We start from the raw sequence: 25,330 nt of genomic DNA, 5'->3' as shown, positions 1-25,330 counted from the left end.
TTCAACTCTACCCTACTCTTGCTAACAGGATTTTTCTGATCCCCCTTTCACAAAAGGGGGTTAATCCACACAAGTTATTGTTTGCTTTAGATAGTTATAAAATGGTGGAAGAAAGGATATGGAGAAGCACAATAAAAAAAATTAACACAAGGCCTGAGTTGACATGAGGCTTCTAAGTCAAGAAAACATTGTCTCAGCAAGCAGAAGAGAAAAGCAGATGGCAGTCTGGCTGAGTTCTGGAGGTTGAGTATAGATTTATTTTCTGTGCCTGTGTTCCTAGAATGTTCTTGGGTTGGTAGGGGTCTGTAAATGACGTCACAGCAAGAGGTCACTACCTGTTCATATTCCTGGTTTCTTTCAGAATTAAAGTCCTTGCTTTTTATCAATTAAAAATAATAGTTACTACTATGGTAGTTTTCAGCATACCTTATGTTTAACAAAAACTCTTTAATACCATCATATATTCATCCAGTAGAGACATTTCTCCTAATGTCTTACCAACACAGTTCTATTTGTGTCTTTTCTGGTATCCTTAAATGCAGCACTCCTCTATCACTGCTGTCTTGTCATTGGGCAGAAAGATTTGCCCGTGTCCCTCTACTCTTCTATAACCCAGACATTTCTTGAACTTCCCTTTAACTTCTTTGTGGCATGGCCATCTCAAGGGTTATTTTCATGATTTATGTTGCTTGGCTATTGTATACACAGTACACAGCATCCTGGACATCTGATTAGGTACAATTTTTAGAAATACTTTAATTAGGTTGGGACTTTATGTTGGATATTACATATTCAATACCCATTAGGATTTTTAACTGTCTTAACTGATGAATTTAAAACAAAGTTCATATATATTAATATGGTGCCACATAACAATTGGATATCTGTATACATTGAATAATGTACTTAAATTCCTCAAACATTTAGCATTTTATCATGAAATTTTCCAAAATCTTCTGTTTCTTAAATTTATATTTATTTGTATGCATGTGAGCCTATATGAATACATGTGCATGCAGTGTATTTGGAGGCAGAAAATTATGTTGGTTGCCTCTAAAATTGAAATTACAGGTTCCTGTGAGCTGCCATGTAGGTGCTGAAAAGTGAAACCAAGTCTTCTGCAAGAGCAGTAAGCATTCTTAATGGTTAGCCCATGATGTATGTAGCCACACAATATGCTATGAGATAGAATTCTAGGGTTCTTTGCTTTATCAAACAAGACTGGTAACTCTTGATCATTCTTTGCCCATCCTTCTCCCTTCCATTGTCCCAAAGCTCTGGTAGTCAAATTTTGTGCTCCCAACTTGTACAGATTGAGCTTTTATAAGATTCCACACAGAGTAGGATCACGCCATGCTTATCTTTCTGTGCCTCCATTATTTTTATTTAAAATATAGATCTCCAATTCCATCTTAGTTGAAGTAGTGACAGGATTGTAATCCTTTGGGGAATGAATACTATTCCATCATTTTATCAATTGCTGGACAGATTTCATGCATGTCTTGAGGCTATTATGAATAGAGCTTCAGTGAATATGGGTATGCAAATGTCTCTGTCTCTGTGCCTCTGTCTCTATCTGTGTGTGTGTGTGTCTGTGTGTGTGTCTGTGTGTTGAGACTAAGTCTTACTGTATATCCCAGGCTGGCCTCAAACTGGGAATCTCCTTTCTCCTCCTCTTCAGCCTTGTAATTGATGGGATTACAGGCATGCATTTATTTTTTTAAATATTCTATAATTTAGAATTTTGCCTATAAAATCAACAATTCTCCTGTATCACATTCCCTGTGCATAGAGCCTGCTAGTACACCAGTGCAAATAGAAGTGTTACTCTTACCCCTTTTCTCTCTGTGAGAAAGCCTATTAACTCTGACTCATCTAAAATGTCACCGTCTCCTCTAGATAGAACAAATTACCTACCCCCTCCCCCGCCCCAACAAACCCTTCTCCTGTTGGAAATGGAACCTGTGACTGATTTTGCTAGGCAAGTGATGTACAATCGTGCCACATCCACTTCCTCTTTTGTTTGTCTGAGGCTTCTTGTTCATATGTCAAATCACTTCATTTGGCATGATTTATAAGCTACTCATATTACCCCGGCATTATAGCTCATATGTACTTCTTAGCTGTGCCTTTTTCATAAATGCTGTCAGTGGACTTAGCACAATGCTTTTGCAGGAACATTGTGTAAAATGGTTTTTTTTTCCCCTTTCTTTCGTCTTTTCTTTTTATTTGAAGAGCTATTTTCTAAATGAATATTCTTTTATTGGATTTTTCAAGTGAAAATGGAATTTCATTTTAGATCTTTGATTGTGAAAAATTAAGCAAAGGATTTTTATTAGTTGTATGCTATCACAATACCAGTACTCAACAATGGCGCTTAATAACGTTCTCTTTCCTTTTTATTCTTTAGTGTATTACTATTTGATTTCTTTCAGCATCATGTATCTTTTCCATGAGAGTGGAGCTTTCATTGTTCCCATGTCTCTTTAAAGTACCAATGGTGGCTGTCTCCCCTTGTAATTGTGTTTTAGGTCACTGGCCCTGTTCCAACCAGAGATCCTTCTGTGAGAGGAGACAGAAGGAATATGACTTCTCCACCATTCCTGGCTGCCAGCCCAATGGAGAACCCAGCTCTGTTTAATGACATCAAGATTGAGCCTCCAGAAGAGCTCCTGGAGAGTGATTTCAACACGCCCCAGGTGGAACCAGTTGATCTCTCCTTTCACAAACCGAAGGCTCCGCTCCAGCCTGCTAGCATGCTGCAAGCTCCAATCCGCCCTCCCAAGCCACCGACTGCACCTCAAGCCATTATGGTGTCTACTTCAGCTGACACAGTCACTTCAGCAGCCATTCCTACTGTTCTCACTCCAGGCTCTATCCTGGCCTCCTCTCAGGGGACCGGTGGCCAGCCGATTTTACATGTGATCCACACCATCCCCTCAGTCAGTTTGCCAAATAAGATGAGTGGACTAAAGACAATCCCGCTGGTGGTTCAGTCTTTGCCGATGGTCTATACAAGTTTGCCTGCAGATGGGAGCCCTGCAGCCATTACTGTCCCACTTATTGGAGGAGATGGCAAAAGTGCTGGATCAGGTAATCGAGCAGTTTACTGTTTCCTCAAGTCACTGCACCTTCAGGGATCTTCCCTTCCTCAGCCTGTCTTGTCTCTTTTCACCATTTGCAATTTTGAGGGACAGTGTTCCAAAGGGGAATAGTCCTAATTATAGTTTTTTAAAAGTGTTTAAAAATAATTTCTGTATAATACTTAAGAATGAATAATGAGCTATATGTTTTGGTATGTATCTATAGTCTCAGATTATAGCTTGAGAATCTGGGCAGGATGATTTGAATCCCCTGCTAGTCTTGGACTACATAGCAAGTTCCATAGCAAGGTCACAAGTGTGGCCTGGTTTATATAAAGAGACCTATACGAAAGAACATATAATTGATCTCCTTTAGACCATATTTCTCAAACAGGGATGCATGTTCTTGAGTGAAATAATATGTATCTTCCTAGAATCTTCATATACTATTATCTAATGGTGTAAATCATTTAAAGCATTATAGTTAAAATATTGCCGATTTAAAGCAAAATGGAAGATGTGAACACTGAATTAAATTATAAACTAAAAACAAAAAAGTTTGTACTCACCAAGACACTGTCTATCCCCGTGACTTCATAGATTATTGTGCTGTTTTTTTCCCTGTGCCATTTGGTAGAAAAGCTTTGATAGAAAAGTCAACCTTCCTATCACTACCAATACTTAGGCACACTTAGCTCTGCTCACTCAGCACATCTTCCCTGGTCTCTGTCTCAGAGTCTCTGCAGTATAGTTCTATTTCCTGTGCAGCTCGTTAGTTGACACCTATATAACCCTCCTTTTAAGGCTTGATTGCTTTTAAGATGGTACTTGATTTCAAGAGTATGATGGCCTTTTCCTAACGGAGGTAGAAGTTCTCCAGAAGACTGTGTTCTGATGTGCCTGTGCACCTATCCAGAGACACCCACCCGCCACAGGGCTACCGAGCAGTTGTTAACCCAGACTGTTTGTTGAGCAAGATTGAAAGTGCTTGAATTTCATGTTACCATTGATCTGTGTTTTGTAGTACTCCTAGTTGAATCGAGCTTCTCACACGTACTAAATAAGTACTCAACTACTACACTCTCTTCTCCGCCTTCTTTTGATATAAAAAAAGAACCAAAAACAAACCTACCTTTTTTTTTTTAATCTATCTTTTTTTTTTCCGGAGCTGAGGACCAAACCCAGGGCCTTGCGTTTTCTACCACTGAGCTAAATCCCCAACCCCTACCTTTTTATAGTTTTTTTTTCCTTCCGGAGCTGAGGGCCGAACCCAGGGCCTTGTGCTTGCTAGGCAAGCGCTCTACCACTGAGCTAAATCCCCAACCCCTCCTACCTTTTTAAAATAGAGATTGAGTTTCATGAATTTGCTCAGAATGTCTTAAAACATGATGCCCAAGTAGATGTTGCACTTGTGATTTCCTTTGCTAATGTTTGAAGTGAGCTCAGAATTGAGAAGGTAGAAGTTAAGTCCTGTCTTTCATTGTCCTCAACACAGTTCCCTTTCTACAATTATATTTATCTTTGTTCATAGTCAGAAACGATAAAAAAAGTCTGTTGCTTCTGACGTGGTTTGAAATAGTTATCGTCAGCATATGTGTGATATTACAATCAGCCTTTTACTGTCATAAATGTTGGCATAATCCTAGGAATTCTCTCATGACAGGGAACTAGTGACAAACTTCAGTGCCTCCAGGATGTATTGAAGCTGTCTTTTCTGTAGATCCTTTCCCAGGAGTCTGAGGCCTAGGTTGTGTCCTTGGGAAGTTCACTAAAAGGACAGCTGCTCTCCTTTCAAAGACACCTCTGTCCCTTCCTATGCTAAAAAAAAAGGTTGAGAAGCTACTGCCTTCCTCTTCTTTCTTTTTTAAATGATCTACCTTATGTCCACTTCTCAATATGGGGCAAACCGGGAATCCTGAAATAATTATAGGGAGCAGCACATCCTGGTCTACAGTAACCCCCTTTCTTTGTTTTCAGTCAAAGTTGACCCCGCCTCCATGTGTCCACTGGAGTTTCCAAGTGATAGTGATGAGAGTGCAATTGAGAGTGGCTCTTCAGCCTTACAGAGTCTGCAGGGATTTCATCATGAGTAAGTACTTAACAGTGTGTGTATGTGTGTACATCCATGCATGCACACAAATGCCAAGTACATGTGCATGCAGGTACATATATGTATATGAAGATAGAATTAACAGGACACAATAGTAAAAGTTTGAGGAAAATAAAATGTGAACTAACTGCTTTTCCCAAGAACTATACAAGTGTGTACATACATGTGCATGTTTATACATGTTATAACAGTGTTACATTCTAATTGTATATATCATCAATTCTAGCCCTGAAGAAAAGGTTTTAATTTCCTATAAATTGTAATTTTGTAGTATTTTTCTCTGTAAGTTTAAAATAGCCTGGTCTTCTAATCTTAAAACGATTTGGAAGCAACTAGCTTGCATTGAGCAAAACGTGTAGGAAAAATGTATCTTGTTAAGCATAAGAATGGTACTTGTTCACACTGTTTGACAACGTAGTTACTCAAGGAAAACTTAACCACTTCCAGTGCTTTCTCAGGGAGCTGCATTTCCTCAGTAGAATGGCCAGGTTCGAAGAATGGCTTACAGGGTTCCAACTATTTCTTTTCTAGGGGGGCTAGCATTAAAATTTATACAAATGATAAGATGGTATAACACCACTGTAATTGGTCTTGTCTCTCTTTCTTTGCTTAGACCAGCGACAATGGTCCACATGCAGGGAGAAGAATCTCTTGACTTAAAGAGAAGACGGATTCATCAGTGTGACTTTGCAGGATGCAGCAAAGTGTACACCAAAAGCTCTCACCTGAAAGCTCACCGCAGAATCCATACAGGTCTGCCTTGCCCCCCTGCTCCTGTCAGTATTCCAGCTCCAACACATACTTGCATACATAGCTACTTTAAGATATAAACCTAGGGAGAGAAAAAAATCTACAAGGAAGAGAAGATCACTTATGGGGTTTGCCCTTTTGCATTTTTCTTATATGAAAACCACTTTCATAAAAAATGGTCTAGCAAAACAGAAAGCCTGATAGCTTCCAAGCAAGTATGCTGCTGTGCCTGGTTTTAGCAGTGCTAGGTATTAAACCCAAGGCATCATGCTTCGTACATACCAACTGAGCTCCTCACCAGCCCCTTAGATCTCTGTTTTGTCTGCCCTCAAACTTGCTATGTAGCTGAAGCTGAACTTGAATTTTGGATGCTTTTGTTTAAGGAATCTCAATCCTGTTTTCTATGGACTAGTTCACTTTTCCACCAACAGTATATAAGAAATCATTTTTCTCCATATTCTTTTCAGCACATTGTAATTGATTGATTGATTATTTATTTGTTGATTATAGCCCTCCTGACCAGGCTGAGGTTGAATCTCAATATAGGTTTCTTTTGTGCATCTGTAATGGGTAAACACTAAGTATTTTTCATGTATTTATTGGAGTATTTGTATTTCTTCTTTTCAATAGTGTCTGTTCACATTATCTTCCCATTTAGAGAGTGAATTACCTACTCATTTGCTGTTAACATTTTTTGAGTTCTTTGTCTATTTTGGACGTTAACTAGCACAGGTTTTTCTTTCATCTTTTGTTAATTGTGTCCTTTATTCTGCAGATGAATTTTAAGTTGTTATCCCTCCATGGGTTGAGTCTTGATTTTATTTCCTGAGCTATTAGAATCATTTTGAGGAGATTGTTGCTATGCCTACGTCTTGAAGTAGTTCACATAGTTTCCTCTAATAGTTTCAAAACAATAGTTGTGACATTAATTTCTTTCCCGTTTTGAGTGAGTATTGTTTAGTGAGCGCTAAGGATATATGTGTAGTGTTTTGCATGTGGATAGAACCAGTTTTCTCAGCACAATTTCAGGATGAACTTTTTTTAGTATATGGATATTATACATTACTCATCATTGTTACTAAATGTTTGAGCAAGCCAACTTTAAGGAAGAAAGATTTTGGTTCTTTGTTTCAGAGGTTTTAGTCTATGGCCACCTGCCTCCCTTGCTTCTGGTGAAACAGAGCATCATGGTAGAAGAAAGTGGCTCACCTCTTAGTGGTGTACAAGAGACACAGATTTAAGAGCATGAATGGATTAAGCATTGATCATGACCCTCACAATTCAGTCACTCCTAGCATTACCAACTAGGGACATAACCTTTTGAGGTTACTTGTACCAAAACATAATGGTATAGGTTGCTTGATTTGCTTTAGTTAAGGATTAGCTGGCTATAGATGTGTGGTTTATTTCTGGACTCTTTATTCTTTTGGTATGTGTGTCTGGTTTTCTACCAGTAGTACTATATTTTTGTTACTAATACTCTGTAGTATGTTTTAAAATAAAATACTATAGTACCTTCTGTTGTAGTAAATCTCTAACGCCAATAAGCCCATTCAGAGAACACACAACTCAGTTACAGTATTTATAAGCTGCATGCCTAGATTGGGCAGATCTACCACTACATTACTCTGTTCCCCAGCTATGAGATCCCTTGCTACTTGCGGCTTCTCCAGGCCATTGGTTCTGTTTCATCTTCCTTCCACCTCCTCTTTCTCCATCTCCCACTGTCTCCTCATCTGCCTCTCTTCTTCCTCTCTTCCCCCTCTCTAAAACCTCCAGCCTCACCTTTCCCTTCCACTGCCCAATCACAGGTTCTAGCCTTTATTTGACCAGTTAAAATGGGGAGTGGTTCACATGAAGTCGCCTCAGTACATGATCCACTTCTCATTTGAGCAGCCCATTGAGGAAGCAGAACTAACATCAAAATACCAACAGCACCAGACACTCCACAACAACCTTCGGCATTACACATTTTCTTAAGATTGTTTTGACTGTTTCGGTCTTTTGTGCTTTAATATATAAATTTCAAGATTTTCTTTCTATTTTTTGAACAATGTGATAGTGATTATATTTAATAAGTAGATTGCTTCCAGATATGTGATCATTTTATAATTCTTACTTGACCAGTCCAAGAAACTGGGAGGTCTGCCTATGTTGGAGTATCTAGCTACAGGTTTTGCTGTTGTTTTTGGTTTTCAGTGTTTTGTAATTTTCATTTTCTAGTCTTTCATCTTTTGATCTCCTGTCTCCTTGCCTAGATTTATTTCAGGATAATCTTATATATTTGTGATTGGGGTTCATTACTTTAAAAATGACATTTATAAAATTTTTTGTGTGGGGAGTGGTAGGCACTTGTGCCACAGGTATTTGTATGGAGGCCAGAGGACAAATTGTAGGAGTCTACCCTGACTCACAGGTCTCTCTTCCCACCATATAGATTCTGGGGGATGAACTCAGTTTGTCAGGCTTGGTAGCAAGCACCTTTACCAACAGAACCATCACAGCCTGTTTTTCTTTCTCTTTCTTTGTTTCTTATTTGTCTTACCTTATTACCATGCATAAGATTTCAGTAGTATATTTACGAAGAATGTTTCATTTTCATTACAAGAAGCTCTTCCAGTCTCTCATTCAGTATTATGCTGGATATGTACTTACTGTATATATAACCTTTATCAAGTAGCGATGTGATCCTCCTGTTCCTAATTTCGTCAAGACATATCTGAGTCCTGTCCCACATTTATTGAGATTATCCTGGGATATTTATCTTTGATCCTATTGATGTACTGTATTACATTATTCATTTGTGTACACTGACCCATCCTGACACACCAAGAGTAAAATAAAGTTAATCATGGCTTATTATTTTTATGTGCTATTTAATTCAGTTTGAAAATAATTTATTGGGGGATTTTTGTGTCTGTGTTCATCAAGGCTCTTGGCCTGTAGCTTGTTTGTTTGCTTGCTTTTTTTTTCTGATGTGTCCTCATCGGGTTTTGGTGTATATCTAGATAACACTGACCTTAGTTTGAACACAAGCTTCTTTTTTTTTTTATTATTAACTTGAGTATTTCTTATATACATTTCAAGTGTTATTCCCTTTCCCGGTATCCGGGCAAACATCCCCCTCCCCCCTCCCCTTCCTTATGGGTGTTCCCCTCCCAACCCTCCCCCCATTGCCGCCCTCCCCCCACCAGTCTAGTTCACTGGGGGTTCAGTCTTAGCAGGACCCAGGGCTTCCCCTTCCACTGGTGCTCTTACTAGGATATGCATTGCTACCTATGAGGTCAGAGTCCAGGGTCAGTCCATGTACAGTCTTTGGGTAGGGGCTTAGTCCCTGGAAGCTCTGGTTGCTTGGCATTGTTGTACATATGGAGTCTCGAGCCCCTTCAAGCTCTTCCAGTTCTTTCTCTGATTCCTTCAACGGGGGTCCTATTCTCAGTTCAGTGGTTTGCTGCTGGCATTCGCCTCTGTATTTGCTGTATTCTGGCTGTGTCTCTTAGGAGCGATCTACATCCGGCTCCTGTCGGTCTGCACTTCTTTGCTTCATCCATCTTGTCTAATTGGGTGGCTATATATGTATGGGCCACATGTGGGGCAGACTCTGAATGGGTGTTCCTTCAGTCTCTGTTTTAATCTTTGCCTCTCTCTTCCCTGCCAAGGGTATTCTTGTTCCCCTTTTAAAGAAGGAGTGAAGCATTCACATTTTGATCATCCGTCTTGAGTTTCATTTGCTCTAGGCATCTAGGGTAATTCAAGCATTTGGGCTAATAGCCACTTCTCAATGAGTGCATACCATGTATGTCTTTCTGTGATTGGGTTAGCTCACTCAGGATGATGTTTTCCAGTTCCAACCATTTGCCTACGAATTTCATAAAGTCGTTGTTTTTGATAGCTGAGTAATATTCCATTGTGTAGATGTACCACATTTTCTGTATCCATTCCTCTGTTGAAGGGCATCTGGGTTCTTTCCAGCTTCTGGCTATTATAAATAAGGCTGCAATGAACATAGTGGAGCACGTGTCTTTTTTATATGTTGGGGCATCTTTTGGGTATATGCCCAAGAGAGGTATAGCTGGATCCTCAGGCAGTTCAATGTCCAATTTTCTGAGGATTCTCCAGACTGATTTCCAGAATGGTTGTACCAGTCTGCAATCCCACCAACAATGGAGGAGTGTTCCTCTTCCTCCACATCCTCGCCAGCATCTGTTGTCCCCTGAGTTTTTGATCTTAGCCATTCTCACTGGTGTGAGGTGAAATCTCAGGGTTGTTTTGATTTGCATTTCCCTTATGACTAAAGATGTTGAACATTTCTTTAGGTGTTTCTCAGCCATTCGGCATTCCTCAGCTGTGAATTCTTTGTTTAGCTCTGAACCCCATTTTTAATAGGGTTATTTGTCTCCCTGCGGTCTAACTTCTTGAGTTCTTTGTATATTTTGGATATAAGGCCTCTATCTGTTGTAGGATTGGTAAAGATCTTTTCCCAATCTGTTGGTTGCCGTTTTGTCCTAACCACCGTGTCCTTTGCCTTACAGAAGCTTTGTAGTTTTATGAGATCCCATTTGTCGATTCTTGATCTTAGAGCGTAAGCCATTGGTGTTTTGTTTAGGAAATTTTTTCCAGTGCCCATGTGTTCCAGATGCTTCCCTAGTTTTTCTTCTATTAGTTTGAGTGTGTCTGGTTTGATGTGGAGGTCCTTGATCCACTTGGACTTAAGCTTTGTACAGGGTGATAAGCATGGATCGATCTGCATTCTTCTACATGTTGACCTCCAGTTGAACCAGCACCATTTGCTGAAAATGCTATCTTTTTTCCATTGGATGGTTTTGGCTCCTTTGTCAAAAATCAAGTGCCCATAGGTGTGTGGGTTCATTTCTGGGTCTTCAATTCTATTCCATTGGTCTATCTGTCTGTCTCTGTACCAATACCATGCAGTTTTTATCACTATTGCTCTGTAATACTGCTTGAGTTCAGGGATAGTGATTCCCCCTGAAGTCCTTTTATTGTTGAGGATAGCTTTAGCTATCCTGGGTTTTTTGTTATTCCAGATGAGTTTGCAAATTGTTCTGTCTAACTCTTTGAAGAATTGGATTGGTATTTTGATGGGGATTGCATTGAATCTGTAGATTGCTTTTGGTAAAATGGCCATTTTTACTATATTAATCCTGCCAATCCATGAGCATGGGAGATCTTTCCATCTTCTGAGGTCTTCTTCAATTTCTTTCCTCAGTGTCTTGAAGTTCTTATTGTACAGATCTTTTACTTGCTTGGTTAAGGTCACGCCGAGGTACTTTATATTATTTGGGTCTATTATGAAGGGTGTCGTTTCCCTAATTTCTTTCTCGGCTTGTTTCTCTTTTGTGTAGAGGAAGGCTACTGATTTATTTGAGTTAATTTTATAGCCAGCCACTTTGCTGAAGTTGTTTATCAGCTTTAGTAGTTCTCTGGTGGAACTTTTGGGATCACTTAAATACACTATCATATCATCTGCAAACAGTGATATTTTGACTTCTTCTTTTCCGATCTGTATCCCCTTGACCTCCTTTTGTTGTCTGATTGCTCTGGCTAGAACTTCAAGAACTATATTGAATAAGTAGGGAGAGAGTGGGCAGCCTTGTCTAGTCCCTGATTTTAGTGGGATTGCTTCGAGTTTCTCTACATTTAGTTTAATGTTAGCAACTGGTTTGCTGTATATGGCTTTTACTATGTTCAGGTATGGGCCTTGAATTCCTATTCTCTCCAGGACTTTTATCATGAAGGGGTGTTGAATTTTGTCAAATGCTTTCTCAGCATCTAATGAAATGATCATGTGGTTTTGTTCTTTCAGTTTGTTTATATAATGGATCACGTTGATGGTTTTCCGTATATTAAACCATCCCTGCATGCCTGGGATGAAGCCTACTTGGTCATGGTGGATGATTGTTTTGATGTGCTCTTGGATTCGGTTTGCCAGAATTTTGTTGAGTATTTTTGCATCGATATTCATAAGGGAAATTGGTCTGAAGTTCTCTTTCTTTGTTGTGTCTTTGTGTGGTTTAGGTATAAGAGTAATTGTGGCTTCGTAGAAGGTATTCGGTAGTGATCCATCTGTTTCAATTTTGTGGAATAGTTTGGATAATATTGGTATGAGGTCTTCTATGAAGGTTTGATAGAATTCTGCACTAAACCCGTCTGGACCTGGGCTCTTTTTGGTTGGGAGACCTTTAATGACTGCTTCTATTTCCTTAGGAGTTATGGGGTTGTTTAACTGGTTTATCTGTTCCTGATTTAACTTCGGTACCTGGTATCTGTCTAGGAAATTATCCATTTCCTGAAGATTTTCAAGTTTTGTTGAATATAGGTTTTTATAGTAAGATCTGATGATTTTTTGAATTTCCTCTGAATCTGTAGTTATGTCTCCCTTTTCATTTCTGATTTTGTTAATTTGGACGCCCTCTCTGTGTCCTCTCGTTAGTCTGGCTAAGGGTTTATCTATCTTGTTGATTTTCTCAAAGAACCAACTTTTGGTTCTGTTGATTCTTTCTATGGTCCTTTTTGTTTCTACTTGGTTGATTTCAGCTCTGAGTTTGATTATTTCCTGCCTTCTACTCCTCCTGGGTGTATTTGCTTCTTTTTGTTCTAGAGCTTTTAGGTGTGCTGTCAAGCTGCTGACATATGCTCTTTCCTGTTTCTTTCTGCAGGCACTCAGCGCTATGAGTTTTCCTCTTAGCACAGCTTTCATTGTGTCCCATAAGTTTGGGTATGTTGTACCTTCATTTTCATTAAATTCTAAAAAGTTTTTAATTTCTTTCTTTATTTCTTCCTTGACCAGGTTATCATTGAGTAGAGCATTGTTCAATTTCCAAGTATATGTGGGCATTCTTCCTTGATTGTTATTGAAGACCAGTTTTAGGCCGTGGTTGTCCGATAGCACGCATGGGATTATTTCTATCTTTCTGTACCTGTTGAGTCCCGTTTTTTGACCAATTATATGGTCAATTTTGGAGAAAGTACCATGAGGAGCTGAGAAGAAGGTATATCCTTTTGCTTTAGGATAGAATGTTCTATAAATATCTGTTAAGTCCATTTGGCTCATGACTTCTCTTAGTCTGTCTATGTCTCTGTTTAATTTCTGTTTCCATGATCTGTCCATTGATGACAGTGGGGTGTTGAAGTCTCCTACTATTATTGTGTGAGGTGCAATGTGTGTTTTGAGCTTTAGTAAGGTTTCTTTTATGTATGTAGGTGCCCTTGTATTTGGGGCATAGATATTTAGGATTGAGAGTTCATCTTGGTGGATTTTTCCTTTGATGAATATGAAGTGTCCTTCCTTATCTTTTTTGATGACTTTTAATTGAAAATTGATTTTATTTGATATTAGAATGGCTACTCCAGCTTGCTTCTTCTGACCATTTGCTTGGAAAATTGTTTTCCAGCCTTTCACTCTGAGGTAATGTCTGTCTTTGTCTCTGAGGTGTGTTTCCTGTAGGCAGCAGAATGCAGGGTCCTCGTTGCGTATCCAGTTTGTTAATCTATGTCTTTTTATTGGGGAGTTGAGGCGATTGATGTTGAGAGATATTAAGAAATAGTGATTATTGCTTCCCGTTATATTCATATTTGGATGTGAGGTTATGTTTGTGTGCTTTCATTCTCTTTGTTTTGTTGCCAAGACGATTAGTTTCTTGCTTCTTCTAGGGTATAGCTTGCCTCCTTATGTTGGGCTTTACCATTTATTATCCTTTGTAGTGCTGGATTTGTAGAAAGATATTGTGTAAATTTGGTTTTGTCATGGAATATCTTGGTTTCTCCATCTATGTTAATTGAGAGTTTTGCAGGATACAGTGACCTGGGCTGGCATTTGTGTTCTCTTAGGGTCTGTATGACATCAGTCCAGGATCTTCTGGCCTTCATAGTTTCTGGCGAGAAGTCTGGTGTGATTCTGATAGGTCTGCCTTTATATGTTACTTGACCTTTTTCCCTTACTGCTTTTAGTATTCTTTCTTTATTTTGTGCGTTTGGTGTTTTGACTATTATGTGACGGGAGGTGTTTCTTTTCTGGTCCAATCTATTTGGAGTTCTGTAGGCTTCTTGTATGCCTATGGGTATCTCTTTTTTTAGATTAGGGAAGTTTTCTTCTATAATTTTGTTGAAGATATTTACTGGTCCTTTGAGCTGGGAGTCTTCACTCTCTTCTATACCTATTATCCTTAGGTTTGATCTTCTCATTGAGTCCTGGATTTCCTGTATGTTTTGGACCAGTCGCTTTTTCCGCTTTACATTATCTTTGACAGTTGAGTCAATCTTTTAACCTCAATAAAGGGCTATCTTGAAATAGACTTCTTCAGGGTGCAGTGAACCCAGAGTGCCACATGGTGGCAGTACTTTAACAAGCTGATTATTCGTTTGGATGTAGTGAAAATAGGAATTCCTAGGAGAAATCCTTGAGCAACTATTGTCTTTTTCTTTTCTTTTTTTGAAGTGCTAGGGAATTGAACCTAGGGCCTTGTGCAAGCTAGGCAAGTACCCTGTCACTGAGCTATTACCCGTGAGCAGCTATTAATAAATTCTATACATAGCAAGACCCTTGTGAAGTATGGAGATGGGCTACCACTGTATTGAATAAAAGTAAAAAAAAATATATTCCCAATATTCTCTGAAATCCCATTCTCCTTTCTAGGTGTCAATAAACATGTGTAATCTTCCAGTTTTTCCCTTTTATTTAGTGAGAGAGATAGACAAGGTAGTCCTGCTTAGCTTAGAACTCATTATGTAGACCAAGCTTTGAACTCAGAGATCACCCTGTCTCTTCCTTATGGGTCTGGGATTAAAGGTATGTCCCACTACACTCAAGTTATCTTTAGTCTTAAGACATTCAGGTGTGTGTCAGTTTTTTGGAGGCTAATGCAAAAATGTCCAAATATTGAAATGATCAGTAATGAACATTTTTAATCAGCCAAATAGTTTCCTGGTACTACTCCAAACCTGTGAGTCAGGGTGGACTCACTGTTGTCCAATTATCTAATAGCGATATAATTAATTAGTGAACACTTGATAGGGTTAGTAGGTGTTAGCAGTAAGTTAAAAGAAACGAGGAATATATGATTGCCACCAGAAATTAAAATGACAAAGATATAAATGCCTTGGAAATCTTATAATGGGGAAAGGGGGGCGATAGAAGAACAACGACTGATAGAATATTTATTATTCATTCATTCATTCATTCATTCTACAACCCAATTGCTTCCTTCCAGCCCCACCCCCATGGAGTCTCTCCCCTCCCCCTCCCCTTTCCCTGAGAGGGTAGGGCCCCTATAGGTATCCCCCAACCCTGGCACATCAGGTCTCTGCAGAGCTAGATGCATTCTCTCCCACTAAGGTCAAACAAGGCAGACCAGTTGGGGAACGAATTCCATAGACAGGCAACAGATTTAGGGAGAGCCTCTGCTCCAGGTTTTGGTGGACTCCCATGAAGACTGAACTACCCAACTACACATCTGCTACATATGTGCAGGAAAGCCTAGGTCCAGCCCGTGTATGTGCTCTTTGGTTGGTGGTTCAGTCTGTGAGAGCCCCAAAGGTCCAGGTTAGTTAACTCTGTTGGTCTTCCTGTGTATCCCTCAGTCCTTCCCTCAACTCTTCCATAAGAAACCCCCAGCTCTAATGTTTGACTGTGGGTCTCTGCATCTGTCTGAGTCAGCTGCTGGGTGGAGTCTCTCAGAGGACAGTGATGCTAGGCTCCTATCTGCAAGCAGAACAGAGTATTTATTAATCATGTCAGGATTGATGCTTGCCCACGGGATGGGTCTCAATTTGGGCCAGTTATTGGTCAGTTATTCCTTCAGTCTCTGTTCTATCTTTGTCCCTGCATTTCTTTTAAACAGGACAAGTTTTGGGTCAAATTTTTTGTGGGTGGGTTGCTGACCCTGTCCTTCCATTGGGGTTCCTTCCTGACTATAGGAGGTGACCTCTTCAGGTTCCATATTCCCAATACTGTGAGATACAGCTGCATTGACTCCTGGGAGCCTCCCCCACTCCAGGTCTCTGGCACATTGTAAAGATCCCTCCAATCCCCACAGCTATATATTCCCATTCATTCTCCTGGCTCTCTGGCTCTCTCCTGTCTTTCCCCACACCTGATCCTGAAACCCCCATTCCCCTCACCACATCCTCTTCCACGGAGGTCCCTCACTTCCTCTGCTTATACTTTGTCTCTATGTTATTGCATGTCTCTGATTACAAAATGCATACTCCTAGTAGATGAGAAACAGAGAAGCATATTAAGGGAAATAACTAAATATTACTATGATTTGTAATATACATTTAAATCACAGTGAATATTTGTTCATATAGCTTATTTCTTTTAATTAAAAACATTAGACTGGGTGATGGTGGTGCCCAGCTTTAATTCCAATACCTGGGAGGCAGAAGTAGGCAGATCTCTGAGTTTAAGACCAGCCTTGTCTGCACAGTGAATCCCAAAATAGCCAGGGCTGTACAGTGAAACCTTGTCTAGGAAAGACCCCAATAAAAAATAGATTTATTTATTTTCATTTTATGTGTATGGGTATTTTGCCTGTGTGTATGTCTATACACCATGTGTTTGTCTGTGTCAGAGCCCAGAAGAAGGTATCAGGTCCCCTGGAACTGAAGTTACAGACAGTAGTGAGCCACATCTGGGTGCTGGGAATTAAGCCTGAGTCCTCTATAAGAGCAGCCAGTGCTCAGAACCACTGGGCCTTCTCTCTAACCCCAGTTAATTAACTTTTGCAACAAAAGCTCACTTAGAAACCCAGCTTAGCCTCAAATTCTTGACCCTCCTACCTCAGTTTCTTTAGTACTAGGATTACATGTGTTATGTGTATACACAGATACACACACACACACACACACACACACACACACATACACACACACACAATGATTTTAAAGTATTGAAGCAGTACAAAGGTTGTAAAAAAGGCCTCCTTGCGGCCTTCATCTTTACTTTTCTCATTGTTAATACTTTTTCTGTAATTTCCATTTTAATGTGTTGATATTGCTATTATCCTGAGTGTATGAGTGTATAAGTGTTTGGTATGTGACCTATGCATATAAATGGATTGTGCTGTGGTAGTTCTTCTTATACTATGCCCCTTCCCCATTTTCCTTTCCTTAGCATGCATGTCTCATGATAAGATCCAACTATAGCCTTAGACTCTGAGCATGGAGCTATTTAAAATACTTGGGTTTGAAACTCTTCCCCATTCCTTTTCATTTATGAATTTCTAACCTTACACAGAAGCAAGCTTTTGTTGAGTGCTCTTTCCACTGAGTCACCCGTTCTTATCTACATGGCTTTATTTCAGATTGTTCATTAGGAAGTATCAGATGATAGAACATAGCTATAATAGTGTAGTAGGGTAGCAGCCTGGCTCTGTGTTACAGTTTGCATGTAGAATTCCACCTATGGGCTCATGTGTTTGGAAACTTGCTCTCCAGTGAGTTGTGTTGTTTGGGGGAGGTGATGGAAATTCTGGCAGTTGGAGGTTAGCTGTAGGAAGTGAATCTCTGGGAGGTAGGCTTACAGCCCATACCTGCTTCCTAGCCTCTGTCTGCTTCCTGATATATAGGGCTGAGAACCAAGCTTAATGGAGTCTCTTGCCCCCATGTCTACTTTGCCCTAATGGATTATGTTCATCCCTCAAACTGAGCCAAAATAAGTCATTCTTCTCTAACTTGTCTTTTGTTCCCCGAAATGGGAACTATAACTAATAAAGTTCAGAACATACTGCTTAATATCAATCTAGGTTTTCTTTTGTTTGTTTTTTTCCTTCCTTCTTTGGAGACAGGGCCTTACTATATTGTCTTGCATAGTCTGGAACTCACTATGAAGACCAGACTGGCCTCAAACTTGCACTGTTCCTCCTACCTCTCCTTTCTATGTCTGGCCTTTACTGTCTCCCTTTTAAAATATTCTGAACAACCTTGTGAGATATTTTTGCTTCTGTTTAGAGTTGAGAAAATAGATTTGTCCAGGGGAAAGGGATTACTTAATATATGGGCAGCATGGTAAAGGCAGAATTCAGCAACTCTTTGAGAGCCTGTGTCCTCCCTCCTCCACTGTCTTAGCCCAACTTCAAAACTGCAAGCAGCAGTATGTAAAGGGCAATTTTTAAGTTTCTCACCACAAAAGAAACAAACAAACAAACAAAAAACAATATGTAAAGTCACACATGTGCTAGTTGGCTATATTTAACCAGTCCTGTAGTGTCATGACATATCATGAAACTAGTAGAAGACATGGAATATGATGTTTATTTGTCAAACCAATTTAAAAGATGAATAACAGCACTTCTTCAAGGTGATTGTATTACTTTCTGACTGAAGCTTTGATATAAATGTAAATTATGTATTTCTGTTATTTTTCTGGTAGCCAATCATCTCCTGTTTACCTTCCTAACATCATGTTTTTCTTGCAGGAGAGAAGCCTTACAAGTGCACCTGGGACGGCTGTTCCTGGAAATTTGCTCGCTCGGATGAGCTTACTCGCCATTTCCGTAAGCACACAGGCATCAAGCCGTTCCGGTGCACAGACTGCAACCGCAGTTTTTCTCGATCTGACCACTTGTCCCTCCACCGCCGGCGTCATGACACCATGTGAATATCACAGGCGACAGCAGACGCGCTGCACCAGTCTCCTAAGTGTGTGCTGAAGTTGTAACTATGTTTGCCTCTTTGACTACAACTTGCCCCACGTGATTGGGGTTCGAACAGCTTACTGAGCCAGGTTAATGAGACTGGAAAACAAGTTAGCTGATCTCCCATGCGGCTCTTCATATTCCGCTTTCACCTCTCCACTGTCCAGACTTCAGTTTTTGCAACCTCTTCCTGGGTTGAATTCTAGTGCGGCGCCCATGGCTGCCCTCCCTGATCCCTCATGCTATATTATAGACATTTTTCCTACAATAACAAACAAAACAGGAATCAAACTCAAGGCTGTGAACAAACATCCGCTGCTCCCCCCACCCCCAGTTTTCTCTTGTTTTCAAAAACCAGTACTTAATGTCACTTAGCAATGTCCTAAAATGAGGGGTATTTTCAAAGTTGTAGCTACAAGGGGCATAACAGTAGAGTTGGTTGATCAAATTTACAGAAACTTGAGTCTGAAATACAGTCTCAAGCTAACCATGAAGGTTTTGTAGATCCAGTTTTACTTGTTCTTAACAGTTTGGTTTACAGGCAGTGCCAGCCCTCCTTTTGAAGTTCATCAAAAGCAATGAAGGGATTCCTTGACCTCCTTTTCCTCCTCATGCTCCTTTAGAGTGAAAGGTTTTATGGCACAATTCCATTCTTTTTAGGTTATGTTTGGACAAATATTCAAAGCACAGAAAGAAAGATCAGTAGGGAGAAATATTCTAGGAAAATATGTGGGCAATGACAGGCAAGAGCAGACCTGGGAGCACCCTGTGAACAATTACATGGATAAGGTGTTAGAACTGCTGTTAGTCCCAAACCTCATTCAGAGGGCAGCCTGTTGAGACAGCACTTTCGATGGGCTACACTGTACTGTTTATTCTTTTGTTTACATAAAACAACCATTCAGCGTATTACCTGATGAGAAATTGCACACTGAGCACGTTATAGAGAGGTGAGGGGTTGCACTAAAGAATTTTGTTTACTTCATGCCATTTTGGGCATTCATTCTTCCGCTTCTAATGGGAAGGAAAGGTTTTCTTTCTGACACTAACATATAGAAAGCATTTTGATGTTTTACAACTGTTATTAATACCCAAGCCATTTATTTTATTTAGACATAACAGCAGGATGCATAATATACATTTGGTTGCCCAGTCAGACTGTTCATAATATTCTCTGGGGCATAAAACCTTCTGTTCCTGGCCCTGGACCTCATATCTACCTCCTCGTGGCATATTTCCTCTCCTGGGGAGAAAGGAGAGGGGCTTTGTATTGGTAGGATTGGACGCAGCCTCTCGCCTAAAGGTTTTCTTCATACGAAACCTTTATTTCTTGGCAGATATTCAAAATGTTCTGGCTTGAACACTTTAGGTTACTACCTCCTGTGGCTGTACTAACTAAAACCTAGAATTCTACCATTCAGAAGGGGTCCTGTCTACTTCTACCCATCCCTCACGTTTTACAGATGAGGCAAATACGGGTCAGATTCTTTCTCCAGATAATTCCTTGAGGCCTTATAGACCTGTATACTCCTTCTCCCAGGGATCACACTAGTAAACCAAATTAAAGAAAAAAAGTTATGTGATTGGTTGCAATATTTGTCCAATTTTATGTTATACTTCAGAAAACTTAAGTCACTTAAAATTCATATATATTTGGTGACAAAGTAAGTAGGGCGCGCTTATGGTCATGGCCACTTAACACCGGGCACATAGTGTTTCAAGTCTCATTTTTGATAACTCTAGATTTGTTTTAATTTACCTTGTTTCAGTGTCTTTCCAGAGCATAAATTCTCCGTAAGTTAAGGCCTGCATGTACTTTTCAACATAACATGTAGGTTTTATTATTACCACTTTCGTAAGGGATTTTTCCTGACTCTGGGGGTACAAGTTCCAGGCTGTATACTAATTAAGCACCCATCAACATCTAGGGCTAGCCTACTGATGGGGACCACAGTGTAAGACAGATGTATTACTACCACACGTGGGCTTATGCTTGCAATCGAGTAGTTGGTACAATATTATAGAACAGAGTCCAAAGGGTTGTGTCCTTTTGTTCCACTTTGGATCCTAAATTTGTTTTCCAGAGTTTGGAATTGGCACATGCCCCTTAGACTTCAGGATATGGAGACATGTTTATTAAGGAGCACTATGAAATTATAGTACTCATAAGGGTGATCAAATGAGGATCCCGGATACTGATGTTCCTAGCATCTCTGAGCCTTTATTCACGTATGTTTCTGCAGAGTCATAATAGACTCTGCAAATGCTTTGTACATTGTCTTTAGCCAAGAACCAATTCTAACCATATTCTCTTTGCTCTTTTTGTCCCCAAATGGCAAAAATCTTTCCAGTTACAAACATAATCTTTACAACTGTGTCATGATTAAGAGAACTTCGCAGAGTAAAATGAACACAAACACAGTACAGTGCAGAATTACTGCACTAAAAGCACATAAAAGTTTGCTAGTCAGTGGAATAGGAAGGAAACCATTGCATCTCTCTTGGTTAACATCTGAGATTTAACTAAGTGTAATGGGCTTACAATGCCCAAAGACTGCTAGGATGACATTTGCCTAGGATAGGGACATTTTGTAAGGATGGATAATATTCAGGAGTTTATTGTAGTGGAGTTTCTCCTTCAGTAGACATCTGGCAACTGAACAGAATCATTGAGAATTGCCATTGTAAAGTGTAAGAAATGTAAACTGGTTTGATGGATTAGTGGAGTTCATTATGTACAAACCCACAAATGTCTGTAGAGAATTTCTTTTTAAATAAACTTTATATGTTGTAGCTCTTTTTTGAGATTTTCAGGAGAATGTGAAGGTAGAACAGAGTTCCTGTTTACTCCACATTTTACATTAGTTTGGTACACTTCTTACAATTAGGGATGCATTAATATTAACTGCAATCCATGCTTTAGTTGACTACCTTGGCTTTTATCTGCTGTTCTTTTTTTCTGTTTTAATATCTCCTTCAAAATACAACATTGTATTAATAATCACAGCTCCTTAGTCTCCTCATTGTGATAGTTTCTTGGAGTTCTTTGTTCTCAAGGACCTTGGAGTATGTTCTTCAGTTGTGATTTGATACTCTTCTCATCAAAATTTTCTCATAAAAAATCTAGGTTAATGAAAGTCAGGCATGGTGACATATATTTTCCTTTTAATCCCAGCACTTGGGAGGCAAAGGCAGGTGGATTTCTGAGTTCGAGACTAGCCTGGCCTACAGAGTGAGTTCCAGGACAGCCAGGGCTACACAGAGAAACCCTGTCTCAGAAAACATTAACCCAACCTTCATAGGTTAATGGATTTTGGTCCAAACAACCACATGAGTGAGTTACTATTTTTATAATGTCATATTTCTGTGAGTTATTCTTCATATTATCCTTAGTCACATGACTAAGATAGTGTATATGAGATTTCTCCCCTATACCCTTTTTCCTATCATACTGAAATCTTTGGAAGGAAGTTACCATGCTCAGTCCACACATAGAGAAGTGGTGAGCTATGCACATGTACTTGAGAGCAAGTGTGCATATGATTATTTTGGAATTCTTCTGCATGGGAGCTTTGCCTCCTCTCCATTTGTTTACTTGCATAATTGTTTATTTTTTCAACATGGATCACTGATATTTATTTTATAGTTTTTCTTATAATCCAATGCAACTTTTATTTTTGTTGCCCAAATTGTAGTTTTAAATGTTTGGAGTGATTTTTAATTGACTCTGAAGTCTTTTTTTTTTTTTACAAACCCCATCTTTTTTTCAGCATGTAGTTAATTTTTGGTGTTGCAAGATGTTCCAGGCTTATCTTGCTTTTGTTTTATGGAGGACAATTCTATAATCAGGCATTTTGTCAATAAGTTCTAAGTTCTTTTACTAAAGAATTTTATCAGAAACCAAGATATAGATACTATATATGTTTGCTATTTTGGGGATATTATTTCTTCAAGTCCTTCTCAGTCAGTAGAACAAAAAATATATGCATATATTAAGTTTTTAATATATGCACATGTCTATAAACATTTCCACATAATCATCTTTGTGATGATTTATGAGTTTATATTATGTCCTCAATCCTTATCTGTATATCTTTCCATTCTATCAGCAAGAACCATAGCTCCATCTTCTGCCATTTATTAATTGATGACATCCATGTTAATGCTAATGAAGTACATATTAACAGTGTCTTACGTGTTATGCTGTATACCCACAAGAAAAATCAATCAACTAGAACCCGGTGCTTATATACATGACAGGAACCTTTTTAGAACTTCAACTCTGAAACAAAATGATCTACAAGATTCTTGAATTAGCGATAATCTGTATTCTCAATTCTATCCTAGTCCCCCAATGCTTTCTCATCCATGTAACAAACCATCGGTGATTGACCTAGCCTTGCATAAGACAAGAGAACATGTTGATCCTCCATAGTATGTTAATTCCTATATAAAGGATCAAAGAGAAAGCAGCTGCCTGGGTCTAATTTGAAGAAACACTTAGCACTGTCTTTTTCTCTGCTGAAAATGGATCTCTAACAACTGGGAAGTACTCTGATTTGCTTCTCTTCTGTATTTTCCCCAGTTTTTAGGCAAGTCATATCACCTCTCTGTGCCTCTATTAACCCATCTCGAAATGGGGATCCACATATCTACCTCACAGGAGTGTTGTGAGGCTTATTAATAGATGTTTTAAAAATGTAATCTCTAAATGAGTAAGAAAGTATTATAATCATTGCTATGATGATAATTAGAGTACCCTATATGCATCCTAAGGAAAAGGAGATTAGCCTCATTGTTAGTAAACAGCTAAAATTAAGTCAATAAAAGATCAATGAAGAGTGGCCACTGGAAGCAAGATTATTTGTTCTGTTACCCTCACTTTCCCTGTATTCTCTAAGTAGGATTATCAACTGTCTGTTTCCAGACTCAAAACATATGAGGTTCTAAAACAGTAGGAGGCAAAGTACATTGTCATTTTCAAATTCTGTTTTTTCTCCCTTTCTTACTCTGGTTGGACTACATTACGTAGAACTTTGTCAGAAGCACAAAGACAATTTCTCAAAGGGTTTCAGTCTTTGATCAGTTCTGTTCTATCAGTTAAAATTTCTCTTTCTGCGCGTACTGTACATTGAACAGTCAAGGTAGGAGGGGAGTGGGTGGGATGGTTGGGTTGGGCGTGGACTGTGAGAGAAGGGAAATTACTTTCCATTTCACTTTCCATTTCTTTTTTTCTGGTGGCGGGTTTGGGGCAAGGGAAGAGATACTATTTTGTTAACAAATTCTTCTTCCCTTCCAGTAGATGTTTCCTGGGGTCAGTACAAATAGCTGTGTTGGACCTTACTTTTATAACTATGTTGTATACAGTGTTGTTTTCATTGTATTTCTGAATAAAGGGGGAAGAAAGTCTCTAGTGTTGGCCATCCCTGTTTTTGACAGGAGGTCACAGCAGGAGAGCAGCACCCGAAGCTGACTCTTTTTATGGTGGGGAAAGGAGCCTGCAGTGAAGGGATTTATTGGATTTTTGTCATTCTTTAAAGAAGTTATAAAGCAGTATATTACGCATTAGTCTCTATGACTCTTCTGTTTGTGCCTCCTTATTTTAATAGTGCTTTAGAGCAGCACCTATTTTCACTCCATTTTATACTTGTTCCTGTTGAGGTGTGGTGTTGAGCAATCTCTCATATACAAGTCTTCATGTACCTGAAGAGAATTGCCTCAGTAAGCATGGCTATCCAGAGCTTACTCTGATGTAGCTCAGTGGGGCACTCCCATTGCAGCTTCCAGGCCAGGCTGTGTGCTTGAGTACTAAGCAATCTTGTTCTGTCTGATTACTGTACTTTTTTAATAATAAAAATATTTTAAACCAGAAACCATGGGTTTTGTGTTAGATTTATCTTCTCATTGTATTTCTTCATCATAAAGCAAATAGCTTGTTTTCTTTTCGAAACTGACTAAAGTTGTTGCCTAAAGGTGGTGGTTCCTTCCTTCAATCCCAACACTTAGAGGCAGAGACAGGCAGACCTCTGAGTTGAAGGCCAGCCTGGTCTATAGCCTAAGTTTCAGGATAGCCAGGGCTACTACACAGAGAATCTCTGTCACAAAAAGCAAACAAAGTCGTGATGGAAGCACTGTATAGTACTGTGAGGCCACAAAGGAAGTCAGACTATCTTAAAACATGGCTTTTCCTGCTTAGGGATGGGTTGCCCTCCCAATTGTTGCTGGTACAATCAGACATAATCATGAATAGGACCTGATGAAAATTGCATATGCTGTGTTTTTGTATTTCCTATATAGGATCCCTCAAGATTTTGGCGGGGGGTGGGGAGATGGTGGAGGGCTATAGACGTTACGTAGGTTTTCCTGCCCGGGACCTGTTGTCTTTGCCATTTTAGTGTTTTAGGAGGAAGTCAATAGGTAAAGGAGGGTATTTGGACAGTTTTCAACTTACAAGACATCTCAATACAACAGGAGTTCTGAGCAGACCCCCCAGAAGAAGTCTCATCCAAAATGTTGGTATTGCAAAGAAACATTAGGAGGAGGGTAAAAGACTGTGAAAGAGATTGAAACCAGGAATGGCTGTTCCCTGGGCTGTCAGAATGGGGTTTTCACTACAGATCCTAAACACAACAATTCACAGAGCTTACAGATTTCCCAGCACTATTTATTTTGTGAGAAGCAAATAGTATTATGAAAGTATCATTAAACAGAGCTTTATAAAATGACACTGGGCA

At 39.4% G+C, this 25,330-nt stretch overlaps 1 protein-coding gene across 19 annotated transcripts in view; it reads left to right on the top strand.

Moving 5' to 3' along the window:
- Nucleotides 1–25,330, top strand: part of Klf8 (KLF transcription factor 8) — a 197,150-nt gene that overhangs the window by 155,234 nt on the left and 16,586 nt on the right. For 6 of the 19 annotated variants that reach the window (XM_087599559.1, XM_087599560.1, XM_087599561.1 and 3 more), the window contains 4 exon segments: nt 2,532–3,093; nt 5,061–5,172; nt 5,807–5,946; nt 18,378–24,469. In XM_087599559.1, the coding sequence (XP_087455685.1) occupies nt 2,532–3,093; nt 5,061–5,172; nt 5,807–5,946; nt 18,378–18,559 (996 nt within the window). In that variant the 3' untranslated portion in view covers nt 18,560–24,469. 19 annotated transcript variants of the gene reach the window in all.

The sequence above is a fragment of the Rattus norvegicus genome, chromosome X (genome assembly GCF_021556685.1).
Source record: "Rattus norvegicus strain SHRSP/BbbUtx chromosome X, alternate assembly SHRSP_T2T, whole genome shotgun sequence".
NCBI classification, from domain to species: domain Eukaryota; kingdom Metazoa; phylum Chordata; class Mammalia; order Rodentia; family Muridae; genus Rattus; species Rattus norvegicus.
Note: the sequence above shows the minus strand (reverse complement) of the source record. Positions and strands in the feature narration are given on the sequence as shown.